Source organism: Anolis sagrei, chromosome 1, assembly GCF_037176765.1.
Source record: "Anolis sagrei isolate rAnoSag1 chromosome 1, rAnoSag1.mat, whole genome shotgun sequence".
Classification (NCBI taxonomy): Eukaryota; Metazoa; Chordata; class Lepidosauria; order Squamata; family Dactyloidae; genus Anolis; species Anolis sagrei.
Genome location: NC_090021.1, coordinates 56,153,916 through 56,170,359, shown reverse-complemented (window position 1 = coordinate 56,170,359; position 16,444 = coordinate 56,153,916). Strand labels below are relative to the sequence as shown.

Genomic DNA, 16,444 nt, shown 5'->3' with positions numbered 1-16,444 from the left:
TCCTTTCTTTTTTCTTCCCTCTCTGTCTCCTCCCTGATTTGTCTTTCTTTTTTGTTTCATAATTTCCTTCCCTTCTTTTTCTGCCCTCCCTCTTCCCTTTCTTTCTTTCCTTTCTTACTTTCATTCCTTCCTTCTTCTGCCTTCCTGCCTGCCTTCTTTCCTTACTTCCCCCTTTCCCTTGTGGTAGGCAGGTGGTGGGCGGAATCAACTTATTCTAGGCTACAGTGATGCTGGCAAAGGTCTCTTCCTTGCTTTCCTACCATTTTCTACCAGGGAGTCCTCCTATGCCTCAAGCAAGGCCTAGAAAGAAGCTCAGACCACCCACCTCAGCCACACGATCACAGGGTTCATTCCACCTCTGAGCAATCTAGTCCTCAAACAACACATGCCTGAAAGAGGGCCATGACATCTAGCAGCAACTAATCCTCTTTGTTCCCTCAGCCACTCCCTTAGATTTGTCCCTGAATTGGTGCTTTCTTCATTCTTTCCCTTGGCTCTGGCTTCAAAATGGAGTTGATTTTGTAGTTGTACATCTGCAATTATTTGAAGTTGGGTAATCATGGGAATGTGTGCTGAGTTTGATCCAGATCTGGAAAGCCATATATATGTGCCAAGTTTGAGCTAGATCCATCAAGCCTTCGTGGCACAAATCAATCAACCAACATACATACTTTGACATTTATATACCGATAGATGATTACAATACAGCATTTTAATTATCAGAGTCAGAATCCACCTGATAAGCACTTTCTAGGAACAACAGCAGGACAGCAGAGTTGCACTAATGTAGTTTGTGAGCTACCTAGTGTGGGAACAAAATGCTAGAATAAATAGTCCTTTTATTTGACCCAGAATGGTTCTTATGAGACTTTTATATGCCATTATCCCAATACATTTTCTCTACACAATTTATGGCATTTGACATTCTTTCCATTTCTAGTTTATTGGTCCAAGAAAATTGTGTTACACTTTCCATCAAAGAAACTATAAAACCTTCAAGGTTTTTGCTTCTGTTATTCCCCACTGTGCCCTTTGAAATCACCAATATCTCAGTTAATGTCGGGGGAAACTTTAAATGAGTGTAAATTGAGACAGCATCACATTTCAGCTATTTTAGTTAGGTATCAAAAGGGGTAAGTTCTGGTTCATTAAAACCTGCTTCTTGATGACATAAACCTCACAACCTTAAGATGTTTTTGAATTTAAAATGCATTTATGTTTTTGGTACCATTATGGTCTCTCCGTTCTGTGAGGAGTGGTTATCAAGGTTTAGTTTCCTTTGGAAGGCACTATGAGGCTTTATGGTGCTTGTGAATCCATTCTGCTTCCAAAATATTGCTCACCATTACAAGTCATAATGTTTTTCCTTCTATCAAGTTAACAAGTGATATGAATGTTGATCAAAAAATTAGTGTTAAATACTGGTCTCTCTCTCTCTCTCTCTCTCTCTATATATATATATATATATATGCACAGGGCCTCTATGCTTGTGGGCCAATAGCCATCATATCCCTGTGTTAAGATGGCACTGCAAACAGACAGACTGAAAATAAGAGACACTTATAAGTGCTCATGCTATTGCTTTAAAGGCGCTCAAGACTTGGCTGTTTGGTTGTGCATTTAAGTAACTGGATCAAATTTTGCCATAGTCACTGCTGAATGTTTTTATGTTGAATGTTTTTATGTTGAATGTTTTTATCTTGAATGTTTTTATATTGAAAGTTTTATATTTTTTAAAATTATTTTAATTAATTTAAATTATTTAAATTATTTTAACTGTTTTAAATTGTAAGTCACTCGGAGCACCTTGATGGAGAGTGACTAATTAAGAAATAAAGTGATGATGATGATGAAAGTTCATGTTATAGCTCATGCTATAACACTGGCCAACACACATTTTGGTGCCTCGAATGTTAGCCCTGTTTCTGGATATATTCTGCCTGCTGATTCCAAAATTGGCACCAGCTTTCCCCTAGCACCTCTAGTTTTTGAGACTCAGAACATAAAACATCTACCACTTGCCATCTACTCGTCCATAGATAATCATGACAACCATATCTAAGAAACTTTTTTGATAGGCTGTGTAATCAATCTGTTGGCCTTAAAAGTACCACTCAGCTCTTTGATATTTTACTACAAAATGCTATTATAGATACTGATACTGCAGAGAATAAGAGAATCATTAAAATGATAGCAACTAAGAGAAATTTAACATGAACAAATATGATTTTAAGGAAAAGAGAATCGAGGTCACACACACATGGTGTTGGATAATTGGTTTGGACAGCTACCCTCTTGAGGAAGATTTAGATAGCATGAATAGTGGAAGATGAGTCACGATATCCATGTGGTTACACAACATTTAGGTCAAAATAACATTGCTTCCAGTCACTCAGAAATAATCAATGTCTCTCTCTCTTCAACATAGTTTTTATTTGGAATAGCATTTTTGCTTGAACATGTTATTCTGTGTGCAAAAATTAAATTCTTCACAAAGAGACTCAAGGCAAAAAGAAATGTAGCCTATAGAAAAGAACCTGAAATCTGAAGCTCACTCAGAATCAAGGATGAAGAAAATTCATTTGATTCACATTGTAATATACAGTTATCCTTCAATTTTCAGACTTCTGTGATTCTGTTCTCCAATTAAAATGCAAACAGAAAAAATTATATATAAAATGCATACATACAGAATGTATGCAAAAGGTATATATTGAGAGGAGTGCTGGTCAAAATTATAAATGAACTTGAATGTATACAAGAAGGCATATTTTGTGCAGCATTTAAAATATGTAGATTTTTCTTAACAAACTGTAAAACTGATATAGAAATAACACATAGCAAACTTAAGTAAATATGAATATTAGACATAGCGTCATTCATCTATAATTAAAATCTTTTTAGATATATTAGTTCAGAAGAAACTATAAATTTAGTGTTGCTTATTCCCAGGTAAGAGGGTAGAGCTGAAGGTGGGAAATCTAACTATATACATGTTCTCTCAGAACTCCAACTCCTAAATGTAGTATTGAAATAAAGTTCCAAAATTAGAATTACCTTTGAGGAAAAAGCATAGGAATTTGAGTTGCACATAAGAAGAGTAATTCATGTTCAGAAACAAAAAAGAGAAAGGGAATGAGCAATTACATATCCAATCCTGCAATGACAGTAACACAAGCATGGGAAACTGCAGAAGGATGCATAACCAAAATTAGCTGCTGCTCCATATTGTATAGAATGAAAGCAGAAATTACTTTCAATTTGTCCTAACAGAGAAAGAAGAGATTCCGCATAAGTAATAGGTAATAAATAGCAGCCCAGAAGTCAAGAAGTCAAGGAATCTCAGTAGCTAGAAAAACTAAGACTGGCAGAGGAACGTGCAAAAGAGTAATCATCAAGATCTAGTTGCAAGTGTCCAGAAACCAGGCTAGGGTTTCTGAGCTGCAATGGGTGATAGACATTGCTGTTTGCATCTGAGGAGTGTTTGCTGCTTCCTTTACATAGGCAGGCTGAGTGTAAAGTGAGAACGGCTAGGGCAGCTTCAACTGAGCTGCAGGCATGCATAGTCCTACTCCAAATACTCTTGCATTTGTGCTACTCCAAAGGGAGGGCCAACTATTTCAGTTTTCAGCATTTATATGTATATAAGAGGGGGCAGTCCCCACAGTACAATAGTACAATAATTGTCTCAAAAGAAAATGGAAACTAATTATGGTAAACTGTATGCTATAGAAATGCTTTCTGTATGGGAGTAATGAAGTGTTTCATGAACCAAAATAATCACATCCTACAAAATTATTCAATCAGAAAAACTAATCTGCTTCGGGTAATGATAAATAGTTTTCAGATTGTTTTAGAATAATACTTGAAAATGCTTTTTATTGTGCATTGCTGGAGTCAGCAGAAAAAAAAACACAACATAAACAAAGAAAAAAAGAGTGGATAATATAGTAATCTGATACTAATAGGGTAACATTTGTGAATAGTTACACAAGTGGTTACTAGACAGAAGTCTTTATATACTATAACTGATTCCTTACTTTTCACATTCCCTTTTCTATACAGCCTGATGATTAAGAAAGCTATTTATAAGCAGGATCTGAACAAGTTCATGTATGGGTTTTCCAATGGTGAAATAGTCCATCCTCCATAACTGAATCGAGTATTGATTGAGGATTTCAAAGTTAGACATGCTCAGATTATCTATTAACATTTCTTTCCCCTGCAATGTAAGAGGCCATTAAAAGTAGCCATTGATGCAAACAACAGAGCCACAGTTCCCTTGTGAGAGACAAGACAACGAGCAAGGAAAATAACATATTGCTTGTTAAAATACTACAATACAGTGGTGCTGTGTGGTGTAACATCACAAAATATCAGGAAGCAGCAGAAAACACTGATCACCATTAGTGTTGCAACATGTCAATATGGAGGGACTACCTGGTTAATAGCCATTGATCCTTGTTCTGGAATGTCATCCTATAGAATGGAAATCACACAGTTGGCCTGCACAACCATTGAGAAGCACTCAGAGCAATGAAGGTGTTTACATTAGTACAAAACAGAGTAAAATCCACTGTCCTCTTTGAGGATGACAAAGTATCTTCAACCTGCTCTTTCTCTGATGGGAGGGAGACAGTCTTGTTGTTTTTGCTGTGCAAATCCCACTGTCCTATTTGAGCATGGGAAAGTATCTTCAACCTGATCATTCTTTGATGGAAGGGAGACAGTCTTTGTTGTTATGGCCAACTGGTTGCCTTCAAGTCATTTTCAATTTATGGTTGACCTAAGGCAAACCTATCATTGGATTTTCTTGACAAGCAGTATTACTACCAAATACTTAGAAAGTCCCAAGTTCATGCTCTGCAAAGGAGCAAGCCCATATATGTGATCATGAATGCAATAATTTTATTCTTTTTATTTATTTTTCTTTCAGGTTATAAATTAGTAATAGACAACCATTCAACTTCCACACTTTGAATATACTGGTACTACCAAAATCACACCAGAAACATATTTTGATTTGGCTAAGAAACATAGGGAAATATCCAGGAGACTTATGCTCCTGATAGCCTGCTAGACAGTTGTTTGATGGAATATCATGAATTTCAATATATACAGAAATAGTATATATAGAGAGAAAGAATCACTGGATTTGAGGCAACAATTCTATTGGCTGTGTGGATGGGGTTGGACATGAACTTCTACAAGTACAGCACAAATAACTAAAATAGATTTAAGAAGACAGGCTGCAGTAAAATGTTTGTTGTTTAATAGCTTCTGTAGATGGTCTGAGTTCCTTGGACAAACTTATTCAACACAAGCACATAGGGTCAATTTTATGTTTATTTATAACTTTTTTCTTTTCTGTAAACAGAAGTAGAAGAGAACAGTTTCAACTGTTTCATTTTTCAGCTTCAACTATTCCAGCTGAAACTACAAGCTCATATGTAAAACTGGAAAAAATATTGATTTTGCTATTATGTACCTTGAAGTCTTTTTTTATTTATGGAGACTCTAAGGTGACCCTATCATGGCACTTCTTGTCTCTGTCTTCCTCTGGGGCTAAGATAATGTCAAGGTCATAGAGTGAGTTTTTACTCCTGAGTAGGGATTTTGACCTGAATCTCCAGAGTTGAAACATGATACTCAAACCACTACACCATGTTGATCTACCACTAAGTATTGCTATGCAGTTATAAATAATAAAAACTTTTTAAAAACCAGTAAACTTTACATATTAGGAATGTTCCCTGAAAATAATTCTATAAAATCAAGTATTCTTTAGTCTGGAATTTTAAAAAAATATTGTACTTATCTACATAATTTGTGATTTTTCTGACTTATTTATAAAAGGTTTTAAGTCCCCCAAGTTTGACAAGTACTACTGCAGGAAAAAATGGATCTGTCGACAGTATCATCAAGCGAAGCAGAATAATGTTTACTACAGTAAGTCTATTCATCATTTCTTCATATGGGATGTAGATTAAGCCTAAGAGTATGGGCCAGATAAAGAGTATTTCAATTTGTGTTGCAGCCAAGAGAAGAAAACACATATCCTGAACTGATAAGAGAACTGAGCTAAATGAGCTAAATTTTAGTTGAAGGGTGGCCAAAATGCACCCCCCCCCCTTCTGATGTTGTTGGACTGCACCTTCCATGAGCCCCAGCGTAGTCAGTGGTTAATAATTCTTAGAGTTGTAGTTCAACAGCTGGAAGGCCGCATGGTTACTACCACTGGTTAACTCTATTGCCTAAATGACAAATTCTCTTAGGTTAGTTATTTCTCAAGTTTATTTACACTTTGGAATAAGTAAGAAAATAAAAGTAATCTAATACACAAAATGTTTGCAGCATTCAATGAAATTTCCAAATACCAAAAATACATTTTCTAGGTATTTTCGTCTTGGGGTTGAGGTGAGAGGGGGGGGGGGGAGGGGGAAGAGAAGTACACAAAATGAATTGTAATAATTGTCATACTGCATACTATTACAACTTTTCAGAAATGTTATGCTAAAAGATGTATAAGAATGTAGGCCAAGAGTAATAATTTTATTCTTATTCTATTGCTGCTCTCCTCAATTACCAAATCAAAAACTGGAAAGTTGCAATACATAGAGCTTAACTCCAGGCTAACTTAAGAACTGTTATCATGTATTATGAGCCTCCTGGGCTCTACAATCTTGTGCTATTGTGCTGAGGTTTTGTTTTTGTTTTGTTTTTAATGGATTTTAATTGTTTTCATTGTATGGGTAGTTTTAATTCCATTTCAATGATGACAATTTGGTGTTTTACTGTTTATAAGCATTTTAATAGTTTTACAGAATTTCTTCAATTCTAAGATGCACATTTTCCCTATATAAACATCTCTAAAATTGTGTGTGTCTTAGAATCACAGGTATATCCTGCTATACCATAATATATTTTTGTTGGTGGAGGTAGTATGTCTTACAATTGATGGTGTCTTACAATTGAAGCAATGTGGTAACATTTGTAAGCTGCCTAGGGTCCCAGAAAGGATGGAATATATATAATTGTAAAGGTAAAGGTTTCCCCTGACATTAAGTCTAGCTGTGTCTGACTCCGGGGGGTGGTGCTCATCTTCATTTCTAAGCCAAAGAGCTGGCATTGTTCATAGATGTCTCCTAGCTCATGTGGCGAGCATGACTGCATGGAATGCCATTACATTCCTGCCGATGGGATACCTATTGATCTACTCACATTCGCATGTTTTTGAACTGCTAGATTGGCAGAAGCAAGGCCTAACAGCGAGAACTCACCCCTCTCCCCGTATTCGAACCGCCAGTGTTTCGGTCAGCAAGTTCAGCAGCTTAGCAATTTAACCCACTGTGCCACCAGGGGGCCATATAATAACAATAATTTAAAAAACAGCAATAATATATAGTATGGCCTTAATTCCTATAGGGGATACATTCCCAGACTTTGCATGCATGTGTGAAATCACAAGTAATACTGAAACCAAATGAAACACCTCTGGTCCAAGAATACCATGAAACAATACAGGAGGAACTAGATACTCCCTGATGACATATTTTGAAGAAGATGAGTAAATCAAACCAAAAATACCATTCAAGTGAATATGGGAGATTGTACTGCATATATTCATTTTAAATAATACAGATATGAGAAATGAAGCCCTCAGGCGGGAGATGTAAATAAATCAGTGATGAAGAGACTACCATCTTCTGGGACAATCTGTTCCAGTTCTACTCTAAGTGTTGGTACCAGTCTGTGAGCCATAAACTGCTGATCCTTGGGGAGTTTCCAGGAAAGTGAAGAACTGTGGCAGCCAATGGATACAAATAGGATATTAGTCCCTACTACACTGGGAGAGGGGAATCCTGGTCCCCCGCATTAAATAACTTAAGAAGCATTAGTCTGTTCCACTGTCGTAAGAGCTCTCACCATTAAGAAATCCTACCTCATGTTTAGTCTCAATCTCCTTCTTGCAATTTGAATCCACTGTTTCAAGGTGTATCTACTGGAGTTCACTTTATCCAAGATCCTAAAGTAAAATGAACAAAGAAAGCAAGGTTTGTCTTGGCCTTAGGTAGTTATAGGGTTTTTTTTTAGTATACTAGGAAATTGCGCACAGTTGCTGAAGGGAGTCAGCTGGACATTGACAACAATTCTAGAATATAATGACCTTCCAAACCTCTAATGTAGCTATATTGCTCCTTCCTACATAGATTTCCCTCAAAAATAGCCTTAAATTGGACACCAGTCTTAAATGTTCTATACACATTTAACTAAATCTGAAGGAAAAGTAAGGCAGATTTAAGGGAGTAATGCAAAAGCTACATATAGTAACTGTATAAATGGATTGAAAAGCATAAATGCCAATCTATAGTGCGAGCGTTTTAAAGAAATTGTAATACATTCATATTATTTGCTAAAATACTTTTGGAAATTTAGAATCTCTTGCAGAAATGAGTACATGTTGCACACAGAAAACAAACTGATAATTACTTGACATTTTAAGCACAATAAATCAGCATATGACGCCTTTTTTTCTTTTGCAGCCATCACGTTTCATGGTCAGAAGGGATGGAGATGCTAGCCAGACACCAATCTCCTCCCCATCACGTACAGGGTCCCAATATAAAAGCCGTGAACATGTTGTGATGGAACATTACAGAAATAAAACCTAAACAACAAAGCAAAATCAGTGATCTGAATTTCTGTACTGAAATTAAATTTCAATCTTTCATTACCAGGACATCTAAAGGTCAAACTTCAAACTTTCTTTACCTGCTACTGAAAGGAATATCTGTCAGGTCATAACTCCTTTATTAACAACATGGGACATAAGCAACTACATATATGTGTAAAGTAACTCCTTGTCTATAACATATGATTCAAAATAGTGTCCATCAGGTGAGGTGGATATTTTGTATTTATATTTGCACCACCTTTGAACCCACTCATCAAACTGACTTTGGAAAAAAAATCTTTGTGGCAGTACCCCATACAGTAACTGATAGTGCCTTCCACTTTGGCTACATCATTCAAACTCCATCCCTGAAGGCTTTTCTTCATCTGACTGAACAAGTGAAAGTTGGAGTGTATGTAGGGAAAAATCAGGGATGTAGGGAAAAATGTAGCATCACTGACCACTCCTTTGTTACATGAATCTATGATATTGCCTCAGAAGTGTGGGGCTATGCATTATTTTGGTATAACTGGATTGCATTCAGCGGTTTTTGTAATATTTTCTTCAATCGCTTGTAAAAGTTGCTGGAGTGATTGAATGTAATTACACCCTCAAGAAAATCAATAAAATCAGCCCCTTGTCACCACAGAAGAAAATGGCCATAATCTCCCCTTATTCCACAGAATTGAGCTATAGCAGTTAAAATGGCATCAAACTGCATTAATTCTGCAGTGTGGATGTACTCATGGGTAACTTGAAACTAGCAGAATGGTGATATGTGATCCTTTATAAGGAGACATGACTTTTTGTCCCCATTCTGACTGGGACTTCAAGGATCTGAAGTCCAAAATGTCTCAAGAAATTAAAGCTTCATACCACCGGTTTGCGGTCTGGAAAAATGCAGGAACAATTACTATTATTGCTGCTTTGGAATTCTGAATCAAACATTTTCAGGTCAAATAACTGAACACAGCACTATTCATTTTTGTTTGGAAAATACTCTGGTCTGGAGTGCTTTGTATAACCTCAGCACTAACTGGATGCTCACAGTGAAGGGCACATTTTGATTTAACTTTGCCTATACTTGTGAAGGCTACAAAATTAAGTATATTAAAGCTGTGTTCAGAAATCTGTTTTTCTACTTATTTCGAAGAGATATTTCTGCTGTGCCTCCACCGTGATTATTATATAGACTCTCTGGTGCTATATACAAAAAGCATATAGGAAGAAGGGAAGGATGAGGCTGCTTAATATAAGCAAATACGTATTATTTTGAAATGTGTAAAGCCAGCAGATAACACTGGGAGAAACATATTAAAAGTTTTGGAAATTAGCAATGCTGTCAATAGACACCAACTCATGAGGGTGCTTTTGGATGGTTTATCACAGTTCTTTTCTGGTTCCCAGGCAGCATTACACTATATTTCAATAACTTCCTCCAACATTCACATAGGCCCCTTCTACACACAGTTTAAAGTAGGATAAAGGGGGAGGAGCTAGATGACACAAATTGAAAATGAGTGTTGAATGGTGGGATGACATGAAAAATATGTGATAGAGATTTGCTTAAAGTCTGCAATCAGACGAAAAATGCGCTGCTAGGGAACACTGTCTATTTCTGCACTAAAAAACAAAACAAAAATGAGGGTTCCTTGCGATACACTGGTGTAGGCTGCTCCAGGGTTTATCCTCATTTTATAATCCCTAAACAGCTGCAATGAGCAAAGCAATGTAACTACAGGCAGTCCCCAAGTTACGAACAAAAAGGCTCTGTTGTTTTGTTCTTAAGTTGAATTTGTATGTAAGTCAGAATAGGAATGTTTTTAAAGTGTAACTCTAAACAAAAATATGGGTTTGTTTTTTCTTTAGCTTTGAATAGTATATGGAAGGGTTAACCCCCCGTGGTCTCTGGTTGCTTCTGGTTTGCAAAATCTGTGTGTGTGTGTTTTTTTTCTTTTTAATCTGTGTGTTTGTTTTGTTCTGTTAGAATTGTAACACCATGGTATGGTTGCTGATGACATGATAAATAAATACCCCTGTGGTGTTTGTTTTGCTGTCTGTGCTCCTGTTCAAAAGATTTCACTTCACTTTCTGATTCCACAATAATTGGATTTTGAAAAATGTGGCTTGTTGTGGAAACAAGGATTGGTGATAAAGCCACCTTTCACACATGATAACTTTCAGGAGTTCATTTCCCTTCCAAGGGGTATATTTCCTTCACTTCCTATTGTTTCACTCCCATTTGTAACTATGAGTTGTTTGTAAGTCTAGTGTTTGTAACTCGGGGACTGCCTGTATGTGACTGGATCTTCCTCCTTGAGTATTAAGTTTTAAAATAGTTATATAATATTACCATAACAGTTACTTCTGCATTGTGACTTATATATTGGGTTGTTGGGAAATTCTGTGACAATATTCAATAACATGTTATTCTAATTGGACTGTTCATTTGTGTGGAGATAGTTTAAGTCTTGATGCCTACTGAGGCATCTACAAGGCATGCAATTCAATATGTGTTCCACATACAGAAGCTGCATGATAGCTGTTCATCGATTTTGGATGAGCTTGTAACAATGAGGCCCGATGATACAACACTTTCATCAATGCACAGAGAAATAGCATCCCAGCAAAAGAAAATGGGCCATTCAGCTGACCTAGCTTTCTTTGCCTTTCTGAGAATGTGATTCATTATATGACACAAATCTTAACAGCCTTCCCTGATCTACTCCTTCCATTTAAAATATGGCCTGACAGCTTTACCTTATTCCTTTGTTTCCCCACTCTAGTAGCTGGAGATTAAAGGGCAATCTCGAGCAAAAGGTGAATGTTTGAAATAGAAAACTAGTAATCATGGGAAAAAAGGAGGAGGAATAGAAAGTAGTGGAAAGAAAGAGAAAGACATTTACAAAGTGCTAAAAAGGAAACCATATTTCCAAATCTTTTAAAAAGGTAACAGGCTCATTGATTGGAAATGCTCTATGTCTCAGCCTAGCTGTTTTAATGGCCCTTTCCCAAGAGAATGGGGAAAAGACCTCTTATGCATTTCATTTGTACACTTAGGATGGTTTTCACATGAGTCTTGAGCCTGTATCTATCTAAATGGTGTGGCTTTTTTCCTGCTCTCTTGTATCAGGTGCTTAAAAAGGCAGTCTTGAGACAGAATATTATGTGTTCTTGGCTCTTGAGTCTAGGGGCTTCAGAACTCAACCCCTTCCAAATAGCTATATAAGATAGCATCCTTAATAAAAGATCTTCCATTATCTAACTTTTCAAACAAGCTAATTTCAAGCACAGATCTGTTTTCACATCACAATGTTTATGGGGCAGCGATATTTCTGCATGTCTAGTCTCACTTAAGGTATTGAAGTAGATTCTGATTAATTCTTAGATGAAAATAAATACACACACCAGCATAGAAGAGAAACTCTGGATTCAAAGATAAAAGCAATACTGGCAATCTGAATGTATAGTTCTGCCTACAATAGTGGGATTGAAATTTGAAATTATGGCCATATCTTTCAACTCAGTTTGAAGAACCTATTGCTTATGAAAGGTTTGAAAAGCAGAGCCAGTGGTAATAATATAAACAGTTTAACCTGTGTCTTTATCAATTGTTTTAATAGATGAAACATTTTATTTAGCTTGTTTTCATTTCACACATATTATAACAACACATTTTACTTTAAGTGGTATAAACATTATCTGATAAAAAAACTGGAGCCTTTAATTGACGCTCTTGCTGCACCACAGAAGTAGCAGGTGATGTGCTAAACGTATGATTTCTATCTTTAAGCCATCAGATTTGCATGCCTTCCGAATGCAGTTGCACATACTGTACTCTTTCAGTATCTGAGAAAAAAAAAAACTAAGAACTGTGAATGTATTTTTGTTACTAAAGTGGCTTTGCTAATTAACACCTGTTTTTTTCATACTAGTTACAGTAACATACAGGTGCTGGCAGTGACCAAAAAATATGACTTTTCTCACTCTTTTATTTTCTCACTTTTCCTTACAAAGAGTTTTGTAGAATCCCATTAGAAAGTTAAAACTTTCATGTGGAATCAGATCTTTCCCAATAACCCATAACAAGCAATGACGAGGCAGCTATTGTTAAGGCACATCACTGAAAGCCACTTTGGACTTAGCAATGTTTACATGGTCTAAAGAAATGGAACTACTAGGATTTTTAGCATAATGTTTTTATGGATAACCTCAGTGGGAATTTTAATGGTATATGATGCATTTATTAAGTTTGCTGTAGATGGTTTGTGTCACATGCAGTTTGTTTATCTGTTTTATTTGGGGTTGTGATGTTGTGCTTTTTGTGTCATTTAATTTCTGTTGTTTTAACCATTGTTCACCGCTTTGCATCCCACCCATGAAAGAAAAGCAGGATATAAATAAATAAATAATAGCCCAGGTCTTAAAAACAATGAGTAGGATAGCACACAAATAATAAAACTGTACTTTTATGTACATTGTTTCAAGTAAGCATTCAGAGTTATAATTTCAGTTGGTATATTCATTTCAAAAGAGAACTGCAATTAAACTGAGAGTGGATGTGTTCTCAGAGAATAACTTCAAATGAATAACTTGCTGAAAATACATACAAATAGTGAATATACAAATCAGCTCTAAGAATACATCCATGGAGATACACATTGAAATATATACTAAATATATGCTTAAAGTCAGATTTTCCTACAATTTTCTTCCCCTTCTAAGCTGGATGACCATCTGTCAGAGGTGATTTGAATGCAATATTCCTGCTTCTTGGCAGGGGGTTGGACTGGATGGCCCATGAGGTCTCTTCCAACTCTTTGATTCTATGATTCTATCCCTCCTTCCCTAAAGGTAAGCGTTGAGGCATCAAATGAAAGTGATAAGACTGGTGGAGTCATAGGAACTTGTGGGTATTATGGACAGATATCCCAGTGGATATGTCTGTGGTGATGAACCACAAAGGTGCGTCAAGCCTACTCTGACCTGGACTGCCTTCTACCTGGAAACCAATGACCTCACTGCAGAAGAACATATGGATCAAGACACCTACGTATCCACCACCAAGACATTACACTTGGGGGGCCATCATCCTCAAGCTGTAAGGTATCACTTAAGTAAGCCTAGGATAATGAAAGTGGATTGTTTGGGGTAAGAAGACCCACTTACAAAATGTCACCCCATCCATTAAGACGGGTTCCAACCTCATTTTCCTCAAGGGCCACATCATCCTTATGTTGTTGTTCATTCGTTCAGTCGTCTCCGACTCTTCGTGACCTCATGGACCAGCCTACGCCAGAGCTCCCTGTCGGCCGTTACCACCCCCAGCTCCCTCAAGGTCAGTCCAGTCACTTCAAGGATGCCATCCATCCATCTTGCCCTTGGTCGGCCCCTCTTCCTTTTGCCTTCCACTTTCCCCAGCATAATTGTCTTCTCTAGGCTTTGCTGTCTCCTCATGATGTGGCCAAAGTACTTCAACTTTGTCTCTAGTATCTTTCCCTCCAGTGAGCAGTCGGGCTTTATTTCCTGGAGGATGGACTGGTTGGATCTTCTCGCAGTCCAAGGCACTCTCAGCACTTTCCTCCAACACCACAGCTCAAAAGCATCGATCTTCCTTCGCTCAGCCTTCCCTAAGGTCCAGCTCTCACATCCGTAGGTGACTACAGGGAATACCATGGCTTTGACTAGGCGGATCTTTGTTGCCAGTCTGATGTCTCTACTCTTGACTATTTTATCGAGACTGGACATTGCTCTCCTCCCAAGAAGTAAGCGTCTTCTGATTTCCTGGCTACAGTCTGCATCTGCAGTAATCTTTGCACCTAGAAATACAAAGTCTGTCACGGCCTCCACGGTTTCTCCCTCTATTTTCCAGTTGTCAATCATTCTTGTTGCCATAATCTTGGTTTTTTTGACGTTTAGCTGCAACCCGGCTTTTGCGCTTTCTTCTTTCACCTTGATTAGAAGGCTCCTCAGCTCCTCCTCGCTTTCGGCCATCAGAGTGGTGTCATCTGCATATCTGAGGTTGTTAATGTTTCTTCCAGCAATTTTCACCCCAGCTTTGCATTCATCCAGCCCCGCACATCGCATGATGTGTTCTGCATACAAGTTAAAAAGGTTGGGTGAGAGTATGCAGCCTTGCCGTACGCCTTTCCCAATCTTGAACCAGTCTGTTGTTCCGTGGTCAGTTCTGACTGTTGCGACTTGGTCCTTGTACAGATTCCTCAGGAGAGAGACAAGGTGGCTTGGTATGCCCATCCCACCAAGAACTTGCCACAATTTATTATGATCCACACAGTCAAAGGCTTTAGAATAGTCAATGAAGCAGAAGTAGATGTTTTTCTGAAACTCTCTGCCTTTCTCCATTATCCAGCGGATATTGGCAATCTGGTCTCTCGTTCCTCTACCTTTTCTAAACCCAGCTTGAGCATCTGGCAACTCTCGCTCCATGTATTGCTGGAGTCTTCCTTGCAGGATCTTGAGCATTACCTTACTGGCATGAGAAATAAGGGCCACTGTACGGAAGTTGGAGCAGTCTTTCGCATTTCCCTTTTTTGGTATGGGGATATAAGTTGATTTTTTCCAGTCTGATGGCCATTCTTGTGTTTTCCATATTTGCTGGCAAATGGCATGCATCACCTTGACAGCATCATCTTTTAAGATTTTAAACAGTTCAGCTGGGATCCCGTCGTCTCCTGCTGCCTTGTTGTTAGCAATGCTTTTTAAGGCCCATTCAACCTCACTCCTCAGGATGTCTGGTTCTAATTCATTCACCACACCGTCAAAACTATCCTCAATATTATTATCCTTCCTATACAGATCTTCTGTATAGTCTCGCCACCTTCTCTTGATCTCTTCAGCTTCTGTTAGGTCCCTGCCATCTTTGTTTCTTATCATACCAATTTTTGCCTGAAATTTACCTCCAATGTTTCTAATTTTCTGGAAGAGGTCTCTTGTCCTTCCTATTCTGTTGTCTTCTTCCACTTCCATGCATTGCTTATTTAAAAATAGTTCCTTATCTCTTCTGGCTAACCTCTGGAATTGCGCATTTAACTGGGCATATCTCCCCTTATCCCTGTTTCCTTTTGCTTTCCTCCTTTCTTGGGCTACTTCCAGTGTCTCAGCAGACAACCATTTTGCCTTCTTGGTTTTCTTTTTCTTTGGGACATACTTTGTTGCCGCCTCCTGAACAATGTCGCGGACTTCTGTCCATAGTTCTTCTGGGACTCTGTTTACTAAATCTAGTCCTTCAAATCTGTTCTTCACTTCCACTGTATATTCGCTAGGAATGTTAGTGAGATCATATCTAACTGGTCTGTGTATTTTCCCTGATCTCTTTAGTTTTATTCTAAATTGGGCAATAAGAAGTTCGTGATCTGAGCTACAGTCAGCCCCAGGTCTTGTTTTCACCGACTGGATGGATGTCCGCCACCTTTGGCTGCAAAGGATGTAGTCAATCTGATTTCGGTGTTGACCATCTGGTGAAGTCCATGTGTAAAGCCGTCTTTTAGGTTGTTGGAAGAGAGTATTCGTTATACACAGCGAGTTTTCCTGGCAGAATTCTATCAGCCTGCGTCCCGCTTCATTTTGTTCTCCCAGCCCATGCTGGGAGATCCCAGTTGTCATTTGACTTCCCACCTTGGCATTCCAGTCTCCTGTAATGAAAATAATGTCTCTTTTTGGTGTATTATCCAGTAGTTCCTGCAGATCCTCATAGAACTGATCTACTTCTGCTTCTTCAGCAGCTGTGGTTGGGGCGTATATTTGGATCAC

The 16,444-nt window shown here is 37.9% G+C and overlaps 1 protein-coding gene across 1 annotated transcript in view; it reads left to right on the top strand.

Moving 5' to 3' along the window:
- Nucleotides 1-8,850, top strand: part of WDR64 (WD repeat domain 64) — an 87,619-nt gene extending 78,769 nt beyond the window's left edge. The window contains exons 27-28 of the mRNA XM_067464456.1: nucleotides 5,857-5,949; nucleotides 8,544-8,850. Of these exons, the coding sequence (XP_067320557.1) occupies nucleotides 5,857-5,949; nucleotides 8,544-8,672 (222 nt within the window). The 3' untranslated portion in view covers nucleotides 8,673-8,850. The remainder of the gene's footprint in view (nucleotides 1-5,856; nucleotides 5,950-8,543) is intronic.
- Nucleotides 8,851-16,444: the final 7,594 nt, after the last annotated feature.